At 30.7% G+C, this 21,796-nt stretch overlaps 2 protein-coding genes and 1 non-coding gene across 11 annotated transcripts; 2 read left to right on the forward strand and 1 right to left on the reverse strand.

The window, feature by feature from the left end:
• Positions 1 to 1,369: 1,369 nt before the first annotated feature.
• On the forward strand, positions 1,370 to 14,255 carry LOC105636623 (Putative membrane lipoprotein). 9 transcript variants are annotated; one of them, XR_016318800.1, is made up of 4 exons: positions 1,370 to 1,743; positions 1,837 to 1,945; positions 12,573 to 12,639; positions 12,888 to 14,255. XR_016318800.1 is itself a non-coding variant. In XM_089716230.1 (4 exons), the coding sequence occupies exons 1-2, from the start codon at positions 1,676 to 1,678 to the stop codon at positions 1,940 to 1,942; spliced, it is 174 nt and encodes a 57-aa protein (XP_089572356.1). In that variant the 5' UTR covers positions 1,370 to 1,675; the 3' UTR covers positions 1,943 to 1,945; positions 12,888 to 12,925; positions 13,931 to 14,255. The 9 variants fall into 9 exon arrangements, 8 of the variants coding, with proteins under 8 accessions (XP_089572356.1, XP_089572355.1, XP_089572353.1 ...); XM_089716230.1 differs by lacking the exon at positions 12,573 to 12,639 and having other exon boundaries at positions 12,888 to 12,925; positions 13,931 to 14,255; XM_089716229.1 differs by lacking the exon at positions 12,573 to 12,639.
• On the reverse strand, positions 6,919 to 10,792 carry CT-BMY (chloroplast beta-amylase). Its single transcript, XM_089716223.1, has 4 exons — positions 10,263 to 10,792; positions 9,602 to 9,812; positions 8,091 to 8,201; positions 6,919 to 7,874 (listed from the first exon to the last, which is right to left on the reverse strand). The coding sequence occupies exons 1-4, from the start codon at positions 10,790 to 10,792 to the stop codon at positions 7,083 to 7,085; spliced, it is 1,644 nt and encodes a 547-aa protein (XP_089572349.1). The 3' UTR covers positions 6,919 to 7,082.
• A 1,935-nt stretch (positions 14,256 to 16,190) lies between the features above and the next one.
• TRNAI-AAU (transfer RNA isoleucine (anticodon AAU)) lies at positions 16,191 to 16,264 on the forward strand. Its single transcript has one exon. It is a non-coding gene; the product is annotated as a tRNA-Ile (tRNA).
• Positions 16,265 to 21,796: the final 5,532 nt, after the last annotated feature.

Consider the following 21,796-nt stretch of genomic DNA (forward strand, 5'->3'; position numbering starts at 1 on the left):
TGTTCTTCATAGAACCAAAATATCCTTAGTAGTTAAGCTTGTGAGTTCTACAAGATTAATTGCACCAAGAATTTCAGAGTTGTTTTCAAGAGTACTTGAAGGTAAGTTTCTGATTCTTGTTCTAAATTCCTTGCTTTCTCTCTTCAAGAGTACTTGGGGGTTAAATGGATTATCGGGTACTTTCGAGATTGCATGCTTTCCGCTAGATGTTCCTTGTTGATTTGCAAGAGTACTTGTTAATTGGCTAGGGTCGTATTAGTAATATAAATCTGAAATTGGATTCTCATATGCTGCCGACAAATTCCTTTAAAATTTCTTTCATTAACCATATCATAAGTTCCAACATAACCTCCAATTATTTTGGCCATAACCTCGTATAGAAATCCAAGCGGAAGTTTATGAACTTGAATCCAGATATCTGTATGCAGTAATGGAATAATTCATGCTTATTCATTACAAATCCACATTACTTAACAATATAGGATGTTGTCCAAATGTCAAAGGACTCATATCCAAGAACCTCTATGTATCCACTTTATGAAAAAACTGAAAAAGAAAATGATTCTTCCCATATTAGTAATATTCACTCCCTTTCCTAGTCTCCATAATGCTGCAATAGTCTGTTTAATAGCCATTAAATTAACCACTCGCTCTATTAGGAAAATACCCACAAGACAGAGCATAAAATCCACCTTGTCCCTCCTCTCCTCCCCCAAGCTACTCTTTACTACCACGACTCCTCCTTCCTCCTTATCTACTTGCGTCAAACAAAAAACATTCTATTCTAAATTAGTCTGACTGGAAGATGCCATAATGGTTTACAAAAAAAAAAAAAAGAAAAAAAGAAAAGAAGAAATTTTAACATAAGCACGAAACTAATTCCACTTATCAACAAACTTGTTAAAGGACAAGACTTTTCAGTTGAATTGTATGCCAGTATTCCGGTTTGTTTTGATACCATTAACAATTTTTAAAAGCGATAAGATTAATAATAAACTTTTTCATAGATAAAGAAAATTGAAATTAAATAAGCATAAATTGAAATTAAGTTAAACTATATCAAGACCCTAATAACATAAAATTATTTCAACATAATTGAGTAATTAAATTATGAACTTAAATTATATTTAATCCAAAACTCATGATGAATAAATAATTTTTTTTTGAGACAATGGTGAATAAAAAACTAATAAAGAGAATAAAAACTCTAATCATATTTTGTTCTTCATGTTGTAATTCCTGGTCTTTGCTATTGATGATCTTCCTTATTCTTGGCGTCAATCTCCAATTCAACGAGATACATTATCGATATAATTTTCTATATATTTTTTAATTCTTTCTTAAACTTTTGGGCTCACTCCTCTTCGGCGTGCCTTCTCTTTGCGCTTTGCGCCTAGGCTCAGCAGCTCTTCGCTTCACTCGGGTGCGCCTTTGCCTTGCCCTTCGCGCCTGGCTCAGCAGCCCTTTGCGCCTGGCTCAGCAGCCCTTTGCGCCTAGGCTCAGCAGCCCTTCGCTTCATTCGGGCGCGCCTTGGCCCTGCTCTTCGCGCCTGGCTCAGGAGCCCTTTGCGCCTATTGCGCCTTTAATTACCTTGATGGCCACTTTCTGAAAACCCTATAATTCCCACGTTTACTCAAAATTTGAAATAGAGCAAACTCAATCGAAGCACGGAAAAATGGAAAAAACGTTTACTCTTATTCAAACAATTGCCACGGCTGGAGTCTTCTCTGCCGTTTCCTTCTGGTTAATCTTAATTCTCATTTTCTTCTCAAATTTCAGTCACTTTCTCAAGAATCTGCTGGTTTTTGAAATTCCGATATTTCTTGAATTTGTTAGGTATGGTTTTATGTTTGGAAGAGAATCAGCCCGCAAGGAGCTCGGCGACTTGATTGAAGATCTTCGCCGTGGAAATTCCACATCAAATCCTCCTCCGCATTCCTAATTGGTACCTATCCGCTCAAATTTTCAATAAGTTGAATTTCTTTTTGTTTTTCTCGATATTTTTTCATCGAATAGTTGTAGTTAATGCTAGAGAGCATTGTGTATAATGTGGATGGATGATTGCTTAATTGCTTTCAGGACTGTGATTAGCTTTTGTTCTTTATATTTGCAATAGTTCATTGATACAGAGAAAACAAGATTATTGAGGCTGTTATCTCCAGAATCCTGATATTGTATTTGCCTTAGAATGCCCCTTTTTTTTTTTTTTTTTTTTTTTTGGTGGAGCTATGAATTTATAAAATTCATTATTCAATTTTGTCTGGCTGCGAGTGTCAAATGTTTAATTTTTTTTTTTTTTTTAAAAGCATATGAATGGAAGTTTGTGAGTTTTGATTTTTCTTTTTCATATTTTTATAGTATTAATAAAAACTACTATAGTGTTCCTCAGTTAACTTCCTATACAAAAAGAAAAATACCTAGTCCAACAGGAGACATCTTATGCATCTGATATTTCATTGACAAATATGCTACTTTTTTTAAGTCCGACGACAAGCCATTCTAATTATTAACTTTGAGATAACATAATTAGGAAGTAAAACCAACCTAAATGAGTAGTGTGTCTTAGGGAGAGAACCTAGCAATGAACGAAATCTTAACATGCTGCAATTCCAAGTGAATTAAATCCATTAGGCTACTGATGAGCTTTGGCTCAGTGGTACAGGATTCGTCTACAAAGCTGAGAAGTCTCAAGTTCCAACCAAATTTACTAAAAACAGAAAAGGCTACTGGGTTAAAACATATGTGGGTTTACTAACCACCTGAAAAGATGTATCTGAAAACTGTAGCATTGGTATTAACGACTTTAGATTTGGTAAGTTATGGAAACTTTAAGGAAACAGGCTATGAGCAAGGATAAACTGAAATGAAGAACTATAACTAATCCCAAACACCAGGCTGCCCTTTTAGCTGAAAACTCGCTTGCAAGAAGAATGAATTTAGCGTAAACTAGTTGACTTTGCAGAAAAAAACCTCTTCAGAAACTGAAATCTTCCTGCTTCTTAGAAATAGCAAATTCTCTGCAAACTATTTCCAGCTTTGGCCTTTAATCCTCCTGCTTTGAAAACTTCTATTTTTATCTGTCACTCTATTTGATTCAACTTCTACTAAACTCATTTGAGGTCTCTAGGCACACTTCTCTATAGGTTAGAAAGGTCGTGATTTGTGAATTAACAGAGTATGATGATATGCTAACAAAACTCTGCTTTGTTAAAGGATGCTATTCAATCTCTTATGCTAAACAGGTTTTGGTTCCTGCCAAACTTTCTAGCTTGAAATTACATTTTATTGTACCCATGACTCTCTCTCTGTCTCTCTCTATTTTTTTTTTTTAAATTTTCATAAAACTGAATAATGCTGGTGATTGCCTCCCCTAAGAGCCCATCTGGATTGAAGTGAAGGAGCAGTAAGCAACTAATGTAACCCTATTTGAAAGAAGTGAGTCAGAGAAGAGTAAGGTTAATAAAGGTAAGCCTTACCCTTCCTTAGTCCTCAATCTCAATTAATTTACAGTTAAGGGTAAACCTCACTTCTCTCCCTTCACCTCTTCCCAAACATAAAAGAATATACATTACCTTTCCTCTCTTACTCTTCCATTAATTCACCTCTTTTCAAACATGAAATGTTTATTATTATAATCTTCCTTACCCTCTCTTACCCTTCCATTGATTACCTTCCCTCACTCCATCCAAATAGACTGTAAAGGTTTAAACAGAATCTGTCTCAATGTAGCAAATCAAAATGCTTGCTTCCTAAGTGTCTGTGATCAACTAACTTCACCATCTTTCAGTTTTTTTTTTTTTTTTTGAATATTTTGATAATTAGATGTGTGGCATTTGCACCTTCTGTTCTTATACATGTGATAACTTAGTTTTTATCAGTCACCTATTGTCATTTTATTCTTCCATTCAATTAAAAACATTTGAATTCTTGTATTCTGACACATTTTGAATGTCTTTCTGGCTTCTAAAGTAGGTTATTTTTGAATAATGATGCCACTGCAACCTTTTATTTGAGAAAATATTGACCTCATAGTTTTACCCCCCTTTCGTTGTTTTTGGTTTGCGTTGTCTTTTTCTTATGAATGAGAACTAAAATGAAAGTAAAACTATTCATCTTAATGGCATTGGTTATACTTCATTTGAAAGGCTTAAGAGCTAGTAATATTGATGCACAGATGCATTACGGATTTTCATTGGATTAGTTGCTTATGAAGGTGCTTTTGTCAAGGTTGAAAGCATCAAGCAGGCAGTGAAAAAAAGGACTTTCATCTTTTTGACTAGGAATTGTTTCAAAAGAGGGTTCTAAAGTTGTTTGGGACTTGCCTAAAAGGTTCTCATAATGTCATTTGTTATGTTTAGTTTCATCTTTCGTTATACTCATCTATGGAATATGATCTGCTATGATGATGTTGAAGAATGGAATTTTGTCTTTAATTGAATTGATATTCCATCTTATGTCTGTGTAATTGTTTGAAATTGATCTGTTCACATGAGTACAGTTTATCTATATATTTTAAAGTTGCTTATTTCTTTTTATATTGTTGATTGTAGCAGCAATCAGCATTAGTCAAACATGTAATTGTTTGATTTATTTACTTTTTGAATGTATGATACAGATATATTGAATCCTAGCAGTCGTGTATTCTTGTGGACTTCACCCAAATATATTGGATCAATGGTCAAATAGTTATCACTTTTTGGCATAAAAAACTGCTAGGAAAGAGATTGGATGCTTAACACTATCTGTTAGTGATGTCTATATTAAGTCACAACATTTGAACCCCTACTCCTAATTGTGAATTTGAGACTCCTGGTCATTTTGGAGAGGATCACTTAGCAAGCCTGCCAGACTCTTCTTTTAGGCATTTTAGTGTGTAGGGAATTGAAATAAGCATAATTTTTTTGAGAAGTCTTATATTTTGTTTCTCTCCATATATAAAGGTTGTAACTCTATGGCACAACTGCATGTGGTTGAATATAAGTTTTTGGGTGCTAGAACCTTACATCAGCTACTCTTTTCAGTATTGGTCTAGCTTGTTGGTATTTGTGGAACCCAATTTTAATTGTGTTAATTTGCAAACTGACTTGGTAGATTCCCACAATACAATTTCAAATTGAATAGCATGCCCTTTGCTGTGTAATGATTGAGAATCCCAGAACCTCTACTACATTTTCTGGGTGGAGGTAGGGATGGGGAAGGAAGGGTAAATTTGGAAGGGCACCCATGAGGCCTTGACTTTCTGTTAAGGAGAGTTTTAACTTGAGGATGAGGGATAAGGAAGCAAGTTTTAGCTTTCTTTACCCCTTAAAGCCCCTAAATTTTGTCAATGCAAATTTGAGTGTAAGGATAGTGAATAACCTACAAAAAACTAAATGCAGTGCTGTTCGTCTTATCCTTTACATTTTTTTTCATTTTTTTTTATGAATGCTTTTGTAGTCCTAACACTTTACTTTGATGAACCTTCCTCACTTTCTCCCAAACAAGATGAGGTTCAATTTTTTAACTTCCTTCCATTTACTTTGGTGAACCTGCCCTTCCCCTACCCTCAACCCATTGAAATAGAGTTTAGGAGGTTGGGTGATATTTTATCATACCTGATGTTGGCTATGGTATCAACAGATCATTTTCTTCTTGGTTTCTGATGATATTGGTCTACTACAGGACAGTAATGTCTAAAATGGTTGGAAACCAGAGTACATATTAATGCCATTGCTATTGTCATGCACTTTAACCAAGATAAATTCCTTCTAATAATGATCTTGAACTGAAGTTGGGTCCTCTATCTTTCATATCCTACTATGGATACATTTCCAGACTCGTGTGATTCTCATTCACGAGGAAATTCTTCTATGCAATTGGTAATATAATGCATTGTTGAGAACGGCATGCTGTAGTGTTTCTCATATTATAGATTGTATGCATGTTGTTCTTGTCTGCCACTGAATGTTAGGGTCTGGCTTGGGTTTTAAATACCAGCAGATACCAGTTCTTGCAACTTTTCTTGATACCTGATGGTGATTTCAATTCAAATTCTAGTGAGAAATAGCCTGCCATAGTCAATTTGGCTGATTAATGTCCATTTTTGTTTCTTTAAAGTTTCACCTTTTCTATAAAAACCTGAAGTTTAGAACCATTCTTGTGAGCCTTCTATTGAACTCCTATCTGTTAACCCAAATTTAGTCTGTTTATAAAAATAATATCAACTCTTTATATGAAATTATTATGTTCGACAAAATGAGTTTAATTAAGTTTTAATTTTTTTTTTATTAATAATGTAGGCTTAATAGGAAATTTTAAACGTTGTTGCTTTCTTTTTGAACATTGTTATTGCTATGCCAATTGCGACAAGAAAATTACATGTTTTGTTTTTCAACAATAAGTTATTTTAGGTGTTGGGAGAATTAATATATTACGAACTCAATTACATTTATTTATTTATTTTTAAGTTGGCAGTAGAACTGGCCGTTTTATTGCATGATATTGATTCTGACCAATACCGCTATTTAAAACTCTGGGTACATATGTTTTTGATATTGATGCTCTCAACAACTTCTCAATGGGAGTCTTCTTTGACAATGTTTACTATGTATTTATTCTTGAAACTTGAATAAATTTTGTGTTTGTGTTTGTGTTTTAATAGCATTTGAACACAGAAATTGGTTTTGGGAAATGGAATAAGCAAATAAATTTAAAATGTGTGTATAAAGTTGAAAAATAATTACAATCACCAATTAATGTAGAAATAACAATGTATGTATGAATTTTAAATGCCTCTTTTAATTCAATTGTAGTGAGAAACAATTATGTTGAATGAAGACCAAGAACCCCAGGGGATTGACTCAAATCTCCAAGGGTTCCTTGAACAGGCCATGAAATAGTGGCCTATTTTCAAATTTTTGTAATTTGGACTGTACGACATTAGATATAAACATGAATTCTTATTCTTGTTTTCAACCATCTCAGCATATTGCATATGTTAAACGTATGGTGTATATGTATGATAAATTTTTTGCTTTAGTTGTCTCCCTCCTTTGCCTATGATACACTGGGCTGCGCGTCATGATTCATTAACATACAAGTGTTTAAATAAGAGCAGCTTCCTTTGTCCTTTTGACATTCTTATCCTTGATAAAGCGAACATAAAAGTTTGTTCCTTGGGTGTCACACTCTGGTAGTCTTTTGTTTTGGCCATGTTCTGACATGCTTTTAACAAACTCCACAAGGTTTCGCCAATTATCCGCTTCAAACAATTTCTTGTTCATTCGTAAGTATGTAAATGCTACTAATCCGTTACCAGATTCTGATCTACTTGTTGCCAAGACTTGTGCATGTGCACCTGCATCATATCTCTCCAATGCATTCTCTCCAGCCAATTCAACTCCAGCTGTCTTTGTGACCATCTTCACTTGTCGGACTAATCCTTCTGGTGAACAATTTGCACTTTCAGGTTGTTCCTTATCTTGCATTTCCATGCAGGTGAAATTGAATACAACTCCATGTTTGCTAAACGTTCGTGCTATTGGTAGGTAGCCATCGTGGTGTCTAGTGTTATAGTATCCTGCAGTGAGTTCTGCTGCATGGGATCTTGTTCTGTAATGCCAATGAATTCCAGCTACTTTTCCAGAAAGCTTTGCACCAGTTCCCTGAAATATTCCTTTAGCAGCAGCTAGGATTCCATCACCATGGTTTAGTAGCTTGCCTGAGTACCATTCTAAGAAAAACTGTCCATATTCAGTATTCCATGTTCCATCTCTTTGGAAAAATCCAGTTTCTTCAGGAAATTGTTTATAGTGGCCCGCGTTGTGGGGTCCACTGCGACCCCAATCCTTCTTTCCAATTGCTTCAGCTGATGCTTCCAGTGAAGCTTTCATGTACTGTTCAACACAGAAGTAGTGTTTTGGAATTAATCCTTTTGAAACTGAATAAATTAGAGTTTTCTGTTTTGTTTCAATGTTATGATTCCGTATCTTTCTTGCCTAAGCGACATCAATCATCTTGAAATGATGGGCCATTCAAGCAGTGATTTGTGCAGATTGTTTGATCAATACATTTGGAAGCACAGAATTTTAGGTTGCAAATTCAAAGTTTACCTTGTCATAACATTGGAATTCTCCAATTCCAGGAAACTTCCATGTCCCATTGCTTTCTGGATAAGATGGATATCTGAGCTCTCCACAAGGACCCATCCCCACTTGAATTTCCTGCAAAAAGAATATGAGTTAGTTTCTTAAGCTTCAAGAAATGACATCTCTGTCCATACGCAATGAAGACAGATTATGGGCTTGTGCTTTAGGGGCTTTTGGATAGGTTTTCTGTAAGAACTTGTTTGGTATAAATGAATTTCATAAAATATAAATCCACATTTTCATGTTTGGTTTAAATGAAAAAACATTTAGAAGTTTATATTCTTAATTCTGTGGAATTTGTTATGCTTCAACCAAATTCTATCAAAATGGATAGAATTTGCAATGAACTCTAAACCTAACAAGGGCTTAAGTCACAAAAATTAATGAATTCTAAGCGCAAGCTAGTAAAGCTAAGTATTTAAAATTGATCTTATAGTTAATCTATATATGAAATTTCATTTGTGAAGAAATTTTTTTGGGTGAAATGAATTCCATATGGATTTATTCCAAGCACTATGTAAGTGTTATTCATCTTGATTGGAGTGCTCTCCTTGGTTGTAGATATTTCTTTTCAATTGGTTTTGACTTCTGAAGTGGTCCAAACTGGTTCATTTTCTGACAAGCAACGGATTGGATTACAAGATGCTAAATTTACTTTTCGCTCTTCTTGAAATCCTTTTTTAGTTCATCCTTCTTCTGTAATTTTCCTTTTTTTGGTTAGCTTGAGGGGTAAGAGAAGAGCAAGTTGCAAAAGCACACTAATACACCTTAAAAGGTTAATAAGGAAGCAATGGCAACTCATATACTCTTCAAAAGGGATTTGTCAACATGACCAAGTATAAATTGTAGTTCCGTTCTAGAAGAAATATGAGATTGTCTAATAAAGGATGGGTTCTGTAGGTTGATTTATTGGAAGTAGGAGCATATTCAGGTTAAGAATTAAAAAAAATCAATAATATAACCTCTGAAAAAATTTTCTTAACTGATATTTTATTCTGGTTATGAGCTCAAGTCTCACCATTGAATCCAGGGTCCTAAACTTTTTCCTTTTTCTCTTTAATTCTTCTAGCATGCTGCATTAGTGTCTTTAATAGAGGGGCCAAATATTTTATTTTCTTCTGATTTTCTAAATTAGGATATATATTACTAATGGCCTCTATCTTCTTTTGTGGTATATTTTTATTCCCATACACTTCTGATTATAAGTGAACTTGTTTTGATCTATCAGCTGTACTACCATTAGGTTAATTTGAAACCATTAATAGTTAATTTCCTCTGTTTCCTGTTAGATGCATTCTTTGATGTAATCAACAGATGTGCTTCATGTGTGACCATATTCTTTTGTGGTTTCAGTTTATTATTTTGTTTTTTCTTTTGTGAAATAATTTGGTGAATTTTTGCTTTGTTTATTTTTCATCAATACTATCCACACTCACAAAGTATTACATCAAAAGGTATGAAGAATTGTAACTTACCACAATAACTTCTCCTAAGTAGTCGCTGAATCTGTTCCGGAAGCTTCTCATGTAATCGGTGTACGCCTGTATGGGTGTTCTTCCTCTTAGTACTGGTAATGAGTCACAACCCAAGGAAATGTACTCAGGATTCCTCCGGCCTGATCTGTCTGTGTAGACAAGATCTGGGTTTTTACTAATCTCTTCAAGCACCCATGGAGGTAGGGGAATGCTAAAATTGAAGAGAAAAAATGGATTAGTCACTGTTCAATCATTTTAAAGATCTGTTTTGCTGGTTTACATTGTAGTAAACTCGCCATAGTATGGAAATAACACAAGTCTTTGTCTAACAAAGATATAAAAAGAATTCAAGGATGAAAAGAAACTCCAAACTGAAAAACTCATTTTGAGAAACCTTGGGTGTAAAAGTATTATAGGTTGGACGCTTGAGCACTGTGCAAAATATTACTAGCCGAATAATTCTTTTCTTAAACTTGAAAGAAAAAATAATATTGAAATTAATAAACTATTAAATGTTTGACTCGGATTTGAATTGATGTCCTTTCATTGATTCCTCCTAAATTGCATTGATTTATCCTAAAGATTTCATTTCAATTGGAATTTGGTTATGCCCCATGTACGAAATCTACTTCTAAACAGTAAAAAGTGGAATGTAAATAACCTGCATGAATCTCCAACATTTCCTCCGCACTGATGGAAGGACATGACAACTTGAAGCTTCAGACCATGCTTTTGCACCATCTGCACAAGCTCAGCATATCCTTCCCAGTTGTACTTAAGAGGTCCATCTTTCTCCACCAGCCCCCACCAAGCATCAACCATTACTCCTGCTACTCCTGCACTCTTCAAGGCCATCAAGCTAGCATTCATTGCTCGTGGTTTATTCAAATTCCCCCTAATTGTTATTGTGTCTAGTGGCAACATCACAAACACAGGCACCTTAGTGTCATTGCTACTATGAGGACCTGATATTGCATGTACCTTCTCTCTCTTTTCACTTTCCATGCCCTCCATCATGAATATATTATCATGTGAGAGCTGTGCTTCTTGGACTGAGTTCTTTGCTTGAAGGCGGCCTGAGGGTTTGATTTGTGCAAAGCAAATTGTGCCAGAGAAATCATCAAACGATTTGAGGCTTTTGGTGTCTTTCAGATTGATAAAAGAAGTAGATGAATGCAGTGTTAAAGTCATATTTCTATTTGGTGTTTTTGAGAATTGAAGAGGGAGAAAAGAGATGTTGGAATGAGTGAATATCATGTGTGTTCTTTTATAAAGAAAAGTCTGGTTCAGGGTTTGAAGGAGACAATGTTGGTGGGCTCTAGTTTAAAAGAGAAAAAGTGCAAAAAATCAAAATTAGTCAGCATACCTTTCCAGTGTCTTTTTTCACTATACGCGGTTATACCTTTTCCACATATAATCAAGCTGGAAAAATTAAATATTCCAATATTTAATGTTCTCTCATTCAAATGATAAATTTTGCCTTTGATTGTAGGATATTGACTAAAGGATATATTTGACATCTTGTAGTTCTAAACTTTTTTGCTATGTATTTTATCCTATATTCACACTGTAAAACATGAATCTTTTGCACCGGCTTGCCTCGCAATAGAATATTGAAATATCTCTGATAATGTGAGTATTTTGATATTTTTAGCTGCTGCTGTGTTTGCACTAGTCTTTGTTGAAGGTTTCGATATTTTACTTTCACCAGCAAGCCACAAGGCTGTTTTAATCATCTCTCTCTCTCTCTCTCTCTCTCTCTCTCTCTCTCTCTATATATATATATATATATATATATATATATATATCTCTGTGTGTGTGCACGTGTGTATATATACGTGATAGTGCTGCTTTTCCCTATGTTTTGCATTTTTTTTTCCAGTGTTTTATATATATAATGGTAATTGTTATTGTTATTGCTTTTGTTTTTATTTGGTTTTAGGTGACTTGCAAGACAGTACGAGATATACTATTAATATGATCGTCCTGTAATTTGGTTATTTCAAACTTGCAAATCAAATCTTTTAGTATGCTAAGTTGCTAACTAATAGTTTGTTTTGTTTGTTTCATATCATTTTGGCAAAGGGCAAAGCCCCTCAAGTTTAGCCCATTATTTTCATGTTTGTCCTATTTTTGTGGCTCTAATTTATTGATAAATTTCAAAATTTCCTTGGTTCTGGTTACCTTTGGATAAGAAGACTGGGGGTTCCTTTTGGTTGGGAAAGCAAGTGGCTAAAATAAGGTCATTGCTTTCATTATTCTTGGAATTTTTCTTTTGTATACTCCCAAAGTCTCAACTATTTGAAGTCTAGCTGATCCACTGATTTACTATGTGTGTACTAAGCTTGCTGGGCTCCATTAGAGTTGTGAATTTGATCAATCCATCCAATCGATGTCAATGTGGTAAAAAGTTGCCTGAAATTGCTTCTTCTTCTTACTGTTGAGTTGAAAAAAAACAATGATATGCCTTTGAAACTAACTGAGAATATGAATCAGTGGGAGATGTAGAACTGGTTTTTGCATCTCTGCATTAGAATTCCAGTATTAATGACTGTTTCACCAATATCAAAGAACATGGAAAAGATAAACTTGATGTTAGTTTTCTACTTTAAGTGGTACCCGTAATTATTTACTGGTACAACTTTGCATTTGATGTATGTACATTTCAGGTTTTTGTTTAGTTTATGTGATAGCATAGAATAGGATGGGAACAAAATTTGAATATTCTTCAATTTGGTTGAGATTTTTAATTGTGGAATAATTATTCTTGGACTATTTATGAAATTACGTACTTATCTTTGTTTGAAAGTTTAAATGTGTAATAACTATTAAATTGAATAGGATAATTCACATGATTATAATACAAAATCCCCAAATTCATTTTTAGTCTATTTTATATTGTACAAAATGAATCCTCTAGTTGGTGGGTGGCCGGATATAATATACTGATTGAATAATTTGATTATTCTAGGATCATTGCACAAGGTTTTGGCTTCTCAAAGTTTGACCTTTTATGAAATTCCCATGTGTAAAAAATGGTAACTTCCTGCATTAAGAATAATACTCATTCTGTCTTGACAAAATTCAGATTACAAAGATTTCTACATTTTGTCTTTTGTTTTGTCATCTGAGTGTGGATACCATCGCCATGTGAGATGTGCAAATGAAGTTACAGATTGCTATTTTATATTTTTGAAGAAATGGCTTTGTAGATTACATGTGATAGCATGATGAACCATTCTAATATCTTTAGTCCTTTGCTCACTTTTTTCTCTTTTCTCTTCAGTACTCTACATTCAATATGGCTGTATGCATATATGCACGGTATGGCTTTTATACTTTATCCATTTAGTAGTGTACTTCTCTGCATGAATGATAATAGTAATTCTAATGCATTGCCTTTGCTCCTCAAATAAACTTAATGACGTCGCTAAAGATGCAATATTGTTGAACTGAATTGTTTACCTTAGAGGAAGAATACAAGTTTTATTGTGAGTTTAGCAAGTGGGTCCTCATTGATCGAAAAAGATAACTACGAATCTTTGACCTCTTGGATGTTGATACTTTGGTATTATTGATTGAGGTCTATTTGAGCTTAGTTATTGGCTGCTCGAGTTGTTAACCTACCATAGCAATTTTTTTTTTTTTTTTGGGATGTCAAACCTTATCTCTTCAAGTCTTTGTTTCTCTATCTCTCTTTCTCTCACACACACAAACACATCATGCACGTGCACAGACGTGTACATGAGCGTGCAAGCTCACATGTGCAAGAATTGTGCAGAAAATTTTGATGATAAGACTTGTTTTGTTACTGAATCTAGTGAACTGACATACACAAGAAAGAATAATTAAAAACAGATAATAAAGATGGGTTAAATTTAGAAAGAGAAGTAAAAAATAATACAGAGTTAAAGAAAAAGGAGAATGACCTTATATTTATATATAGTGGAGTGGGATTAGTTGGTCCTCTATCTTGTGTCTAACATGTACAAGTACAGGTGTAATCGCGGTGAACATTTAATTAATTACCATACATATGCTAATCAGGGTGAGTTCTTAGAAGTTGAGAATTTGAATGGATATAGGGATTATTGTGTCCTTTTAATTTGATCTTTTTGGCAGAGTAACTTGAATAGGCTGCTCAATTTATCCCAGATCAAATAAGATTTTTGAATTTAGACATTTATTTTTGTTCTTATTTTATTTTCAAGGTGGATAGAACATATTCTTAAACATCTTACATCACTCATTCGTTAGTATCACCATGACTTGGAATAAAATCTTTCTATTTGCTAGCTTTGCATAGAAAATGAAATGCTATGTATAAAGTTTGCTTGTAGGAACTTAGGCAGTGTGCCAGTATCTTTAATCTACTACAGGCTAAATGGAGAACAACTATTGTGGTGATATCTACCTTAAAAGGAAAAAATAGCTTTCTCTATATCCAGTCTAGTGGTGAAATTTTAGGGCGGGTGAAAACTTGTAAGATCAACTTACTTTGGTTGATATCTCTCTCTCTCTCTCTCTCTCTCTCTCTCTCAAACAAGGACAATTGAATCTGAAAGGGGAGAGGTGGGATCAACTTTTATTGGTAGATATAGTCGTCTCTCTCTATAGTTTCATTTTCATGAATAAAAATAATGTGATTTTTCTACGTGAGGAATGGAAAAGAAAAAAGGGAAAATACCAATTGCAAAATAAGCTACTATTGTCTTCTTGCATGAAAACAGGGGCAAGGGTCCCCCAACAAACTTTTAATTTCACATGCCTTTCCTTTCCCTTCTTGCTCTGTGGTTCTCCGTTGCTTGGATGTATTCCTTTCAAATCGATACGCATACCATCTTACAACCACTCCTTCAAGTGGCAATTGTCTAGCTTGTAAGATAATGCATATAGAGAAAAAGGGAAAGATTCACTTTTTTAATTGTTATGCTTATTTGATTTTATTATGACATTTACACGAATGTCTTGCCTTGTTTATTATCCCATGTGTAAATTTCCCTTATGCGACATCTTCTTTCAACAACTTCTTACTTCACATTTGATTGGCTCTTGGAGTAAGAATGAAATACAGTTCTTAAGAATATCATTCGTTTGCTTATTTTGTTCACAAGGAATTTAATTATTTTATTGTAATTTGAATTTATTTTGAAGCAACATGTCACTTTAAAGCATAGTTATTAAATTCAGTCTTATCCGGAGGATCAACCTGGAAACTCGGTGAATCGGCCTCAAAATCAGGCCGGTTTTACTTTGAACCATTTAAGAGAAACAAAATGAATTAGCTGACCTGTGGTTGAATTGGTCAACCCACAGATTCAATTAATCCAAATCGAGTTTTTGATATTTTTAATTTTTTTTAGTATGTTATAATTATTTTAAATTATAATTATTTAGTTAATATATATTATTAATATTTCATAACTCACTAATTTAACTGTTGACTCATTAGTTAAATCAATGACCCATCTAACTAGTTTTTTAACTGGGTCAATGTCCGGCTGGGTTTAATAACATTGCTTGAAAGTGTAAATTTTAAGATTATTACTAAATTCTTTTTAGTTATTCTCAGCTAAAATTGGAATAAAATTCCTACTATATATATGCATTTTTAATTTTTGTTTTACTTGTAACACAAGATAGGAATGGTTAGGTTCAAGCTTGTTGGTTATATTATATGGTCAAAAATTGGAACTTTGATTTCATAAGGTTTTGAATCCGTCAGTTTCTCATACGTCTGCTTCTCACTTTCGAAAGTTTCTGCAAGCTATTTGGTTTATTGAAACTTAACAAAAATAAGAATAAAATGAGAAATTCTAATAGAATATCTATTCCAAACTAGTATAATTTTTGAATCTTATCCGTATCTTTATGCTTGGTTTATTTTCAATTTATGGAAGTGGATGGAAAGAGGGGAAAATAAATAATTTTCATTTGAAATGAAAGGGAAAATGAGGAGAAATAAGTTTAGTTATATTTTTATTTTCCTAAAATAATTTTTATTTTTAATTATTATTGGAAAAAAATCTAAGTTATTAAAAGAACAAATTCTTTAATCATTTGTTCTTCTTGGTGAGATGTTTAAAACTTTGTCCCTTCTGATTTTAAATTGTAACTTTGCTTCTCATTTTTTCATCAAATCAGATTAAATCAGAGGCGAGTTCACAACATTGATCTAACCTCGCTGTATTCACCTATCTCATTTTCTTGTTCTTTTCAAACTTCAAAACTTTTAGTTTAAAAGGAAATGAAAGAAAAGACTTTTCCAATTTACTTTCTCAAATTATAAAAAAAAAAAAATCATATCCCAGCAATGTAATTATCCCTAATTAAATTGTTAACTCTATAAATAAAAAGGTGCTTTATGTCATAGGCTTATAAATGACTTGAGTATAAATTCGCTCATTAAAGATATATTTAAGATTCGAGTTGGCCCACCTTAAGCTTAAAATATCAAGCTCAAACTCAGTTTACTTTTTTTTTAAAACGGATATTGCTATTTATTTATATATCTTCACTCGTGTTTTCAATGAAAACCTGATAAAAGGAATTTAGAATATGTATATAAAAGTAAATTTTTCTCTCATCCGGCCTATTAGCTCAGTTGGTTAGAGCGTCGTGCTAATAACGCGAAGGTCGCAGGTTCGAGACCTGCATGGGCCATTTTTTAAATTTTTTTTCCTTTTATCTTTATGCAATGAAAATAATTTTAAAACTAACTAATCAATATGCAATTTCTTATTCATATAATGAAAAATTACTTTATAGTATATTGATGAGGTAACACAATTGTTATTGCTATATATGCAATGAAACTAATTTTAAAACTAATTTATATTATATTTATAAGGCAGCACAATTTTTATGTCATTTATGCAATGAAAATAAGTTTAAAACTAATTAATATGCAATTTATTTTTCAAATAATATAAATTATATTATATTATATTTGTAAGGTAATACAATTGTTATTGCTAAAGTATCAAAATATGCAACAAATATTAAAAAGTGAACATTAATATATTTTATCATTAAATTTAAATTAGAAAATAAATTAAAAGCATTCTCTAAAAAGTCAATTAAGTCACTATTTGGTCACGTTGTTCTTCTGTTTTTTAATATATAAAGCTAGAAAACAAAAAGAATATTTCATGAGTCATGACAGATGAAAAAAAAAAAAAAAAGAAACATAATATATTGTAAATATTTTTGAATTTGAAGTTGAAATCATATATTGCAAATCCCCCTATCTATCTATATATCTATTTATCTGTATATCTATCTTATCTATAATACTGATGTGACACTCTCATTTCTCAACATTCTATTTTTTTTTTTCTTTTTTTAAAAAAGTGTTGAGCTTTTTCTTTTTTTTCATGAATATTTTTTAAATTAATATTTTATAATATGTTATCTATATTAAATTATTTAAATTTAAATCGTAAAACTTTGTCTTCAACTTTATTTCTTATAACCTATTAATTCTTATCTCATTAACTCTGTATAAGCCAAATTTTTCTCACTTCTCTTATGATCACAATCAGATTCCATGAGCATCATGGTAGAAATTACAGAATCTGTGGTTGTTCATGTTGCAGTTTGGATTTGGATTGTGAGCAGTTAAGTCTAACCTCCTCACATTTTGGCATCAATTTGAATTGTTTTCATATGCATTGTTTATCATTGTCTCAATTTTGTAATTTTGTACTGTTAATTTATGGTGGTGTCATAATTTTAGCATTTTATACTAGAGAAAACATGTTAGAGGTAGATTGCCCACGTGTATTTCGAGAAATTATATTGAAACATTAAGTCTTGTGGACAAATTTATTGATCTTATGATTAAAGATGAAAAGATTGAGAATTGCTACCGTATTGATCATTTGCTGAAGAATTTCTGCAAGATAAGCTTGAGAAGGGTTTTAGTATCAGTGCTGAGATAAGGCAGTAGAATTGAACCATGTACCATATTCTTACCGTATTGGATGATCGCAAGAATTAGGTACTAAAACAAATAGTATAGAATTATTGTATATAAAAAAATGATATAATTTCATTTTATGATAATATTTTAATTTAATATGTTTTGGTGGTCTAATTTTTTTTGAAACATTTTATTAATATAAAACTAATTATACCGATTAATTATTTAAGTCTAAATTAAATGAATTAATTTGAACTTTTTTTTTGTGAAATCATAACATGTTAAAATTTTCAGTATTTATTACTAAATACAATAATTTCAAATTTACATTGAATAAAATAATTTAAAATTTTTATTAAATTTATAATTTTAAATCTCCATCAACTTTTCTAGAATCAAGTTAACTTATATTTATAATTTTAAATCTCCATCAACTTTTCTAGAATCAAGTTAACTTATATTTATAATTTTAAATCTCCATCAACTTTTCTGGAATCAAGTCAACTTATATTTATATATAAAGAGTTTATTTAATCTGGTTGAAATTAAATACCTAATGATTAAAAATTCTAATTTTATTATCTAAATCATCAGAAGTCAGTCATATCAATAATTTTATTTTAGAAAATTAATATTTATTTAAAATAATTATCTATCTATATCTTAATTTTTGAATTTTTTTACTTTATCCTTTTATTGGATTGATTAAGATATTTTATTTTCCTTAAGAGTTTCATAAGAAAAAAGTGAAATTCTATATATATATATATATATATTAACTTATATTTTTTTCGGGTCACAAATTTTCTAAATTTTGAAAAGTCTATATAGACTATGAAACCATATATATTAAACAATTTATAAATTATAAATAAATTAAAAACTAAAAGTATAATATATAATAAAAAAATTCAAGCAATGCGCGAGGCTTTACCTAGTGCTATTAAAAGGAGAATACAAACTAGAAATAAAGATTGCAATTTTTAAATAATTCCTCAAAAATTTTAGCAAACATACACTTCAAATGACATGAATGCACCTCATACCAAATAAACAAACTGCCTTTAATTAATATTATGAATATTTAATATAATTTAATATAAAACAAACAGACTCCTTGCATATTTAATACCATCTAAAAAAAATTTAATGCATTAAAACTAATTTAGAAATTAATGAATAGGAAGAACTAACGGATACCACTTGTATCCCTATAAAAGTAATTTTGACACTATTTGAAATGCATCCTCACATAGAACCCAATAGATCATTGTAAGTTTTCAACCAAAATGGAAATTTTCGATACCTTTTGTCTTATGGTAGTAATTCTAAGTCTTTCAAATGTTGCAATTGCATTCAATTTTGAAGTGCAATCACCTTCTTCACCTTCTTCACCTTCACCTTCACCTTCACCTTCACCACCATTAGAGGAAAGGCTAAGAATTGTCATATTTTTAGAGCAATGTAGAAAAGAAATTACTTATGGGTGTGTGGATGAGGTATTAAAATCAATATTTAAGGGAGGAATTGTTACAAATAAGTGTTGTATTGAGTTAGTGTCAATGGGAAAATCTTGTCATGGAGTATTTGTGAAGTATATGGCTCATGAACCACAGTTTAGAGCTCATCTACTGCAGTTCTTGGCAAAAGGGGAAGAAACATACAAGACTTGTAATTCAGTAAAGGTTATAAGGCAACTAAAAAATAAAAGGGAAAAAGATACCGTACGTCCTAGCTTGTTGCAAAATATTATTCATTTTAAGAGTCTCGACAGATCATTCTCTCACGGTTTGATTTCTAAATAAAGCCTTACCGTTCTATGTAAAAGGTCTTTTAGTCTAAAATGTCTCTATAATAAGCAACTACTTTAAAAGTTTTTAGTTTGAAGCAACTTCTTTGCAGCTTTATATATGTTTTAATTGATGTAAATTCAAAAATATAAGGGTTTGTTTGCTCTTTTCATTTTGTAGGATTGGCACTGTTTATGGCTGTTTTCTAATAATTAAAACTTGAATAAATAAATTTTGTAAAGCCTTACAAATCTTTTTTTTCGTTTTTTGGATTTAAGAATATTTTTATTCAATATAAAACAACATGAGTAGAAAGAAAATCAAATTATAGTAAATATTTCATCTAATTATTAAGGTTTTTAATTTTATAATTTTGTTTATATTTTATAACATTTAATTTTTTACTGAAAAATTAAAATAATATTAAACATCATTCTTGGTAAATAATAATAAATTATAAATTAAATAATAACTATCTACAATGAGAAATAACATGTGCAACACACATTTTTAAATGCTAGTATATCTATCTATATAAATATATAATTTCTAATGCCTAAATTCTTATGTGGCAACATGTTAGAATATAAAATGATATGAAATTTTATTTTTTTCATTATAATTAATATCCTTTATATTTAAATAAAAATTAAATGTTATTCATTAAATAATGGAGTTACAATTAAACTAATAAAATTTCATTATAATTAATATATAATAAATATAAAGATTTTATTAAATAGTTTTTACTCTATTTAAAAAAAAAAAACTAATGGAATTGTAATAGAGTCATAGTTAATAAAAATTAATTAAATAATATAATTAGATTAAAAAATAAAAATAAAATATTAATTTCAATTCACTAAAATTTATTTCTTAACATTAAATATTCTTATAATTCATTTAAAATTTGAATATATAAGAATTTCAAAGACAAAAAATAAACAATTAACTAAATATATTAATTAAATAATAAGAATTTGCTTACAATAATTAATTGTGTTAATTAATATTTTAGTTTAATATTTGAAAATTTAAAAAAGAACTTATAATTTCACATGTCATCATTTAATCAAAAATACATAAGCAAATTATTAATCAAGTATATATATATATATATATATATATATATATATTAATATAGTTATTATTACAAAAGATTATAATTGTACGTTTTAATTTAGTAAATTGATTATGTAATAAGAAAATTAATTTAATTAAAATTTAATATATATATATATATATATATATATATATATTAATATTAATATAAATTTTTCAACAAATGTAAAGAATTTTATATTAAATTTTAATAAAGGTAAAAAGTATAATAGTTAAATATAATTTAAATGATAAATATTGATATTATATATATTATAGATATGTTTTATTTTTTAGGAGATTCAATAGGCCGAAGGAACAATATGCACTACGCAATAGGGATAACCTTTACTTTACTCACCAAATTGATGAGGCCTCTTGGCCACAAGAGTTTTCGCCAATTTCGTAAAGACTTCTCACTCTCCAGATAAGTAGAAAACCAACCAGACCTCATATATATTATATATTATAGAATTAATAAACCTGATATTAATAAAGTTGTAAGCTCTATTTTATTTTGTCAAGCTAACACCAAATATCTTCGCTGTATTTTTCAAATTTTTATATCCGTAAAATTATAAATTTAGATAACAAAATAAAAGATAACTTTAATGCGTTAATTATCATGACTTATGCTTATAATTTTTTTTTGAAATATCTTGATTTAATTATTTGTTCTAATAAATTTTATCTTTTTTTAGATATATCTTTTCAAATGTCAATTATTATAATTTTGCTTATAATTTTCTCAGTGAAACATTAGATCCATTATTTTTCTTAATATATTTTATTTTATTTTTTTAATTGAATTGATTTCGAATGATTGACTTTTATAAAGAGTAAATCATGAGTATATATAATAAGTATAAACAACGTGCATCTTACTTTCACAAAACTACTCCCTTCATTCAATTATTTGTGTTTTGATTTGACTTGCACATGGATTTAGTTTATATGGTTAAACTATAATTTGAAATGGATGAAAAAAGGATAGTGTGACAAAAATTATAGGATGAAGAGAGTGGTGTGTATATATATATATATATATATATTTTGTATTCATAAATCTAAGCTTCATGACTTTGAGAAACCACTCACAGTAATTAATCAGTAATTTTTATTAGCTAAAATAGAGAAGTTTTTTTTTTGGAAGTATCATGTTATATCTTCTTCGCTTGTGATAAAAGTAGAAAAGTCAGAATGCAACTGAAGGTGAAGATGATACAACTATTACACTACAATCCTTATATACTTCTTCCCCTTTGGCCAGGAACTGATGAGGAGGATGAGCTTCAAAAACTGGTCCATTTTGTGCTATAACTGCTAGAAATTGATCATAACAAGCTTTTCCCGTTGACACCAACTTAACACAACACTCAG

The sequence above is a fragment of the Jatropha curcas genome, chromosome 11, assembly GCF_041381405.1.
Source record: "Jatropha curcas cultivar XTBG-Jc1 chromosome 11, XTBG_Jcur_1.0, whole genome shotgun sequence".
In the NCBI taxonomy this organism is placed as follows: Eukaryota; Viridiplantae; Streptophyta; class Magnoliopsida; order Malpighiales; family Euphorbiaceae; genus Jatropha; species Jatropha curcas.

Excerpts from the sequence above, each read along its gene's own strand:
- LOC105636623 (XM_089716229.1), top strand. The coding sequence starts at position 1,676 with ATGGAAAAAACGTTTACTCTTATTCAAACAATTGCCACGGCTGGAGTC. Across the intron at positions 1,744-1,836 it reads TTCTCTGCCGTTTCCTTCTG|GTATGGTTTTATGTTTGGAA; the intron begins GTTAATCTTAAT and ends TGAATTTGTTAG.
- CT-BMY (XM_089716223.1), bottom strand. The coding sequence starts at position 10,792 with ATGACTTTAACACTGCATTCATCTACTTCTTTTATCAATCTGAAAGAC. Across the intron at positions 8,202-9,601 it reads ACTTAGGAGAAGTTATTGTG|GAAATTCAAGTGGGGATGGG; the intron begins GTAAGTTACAAT and ends TTCTTTTTGCAG. Across the intron at positions 7,875-8,090 it reads AATTCCAATGTTATGACAAG|TACATGAAAGCTTCACTGGA; the intron begins GTAAACTTTGAA and ends TGTGTTGAACAG.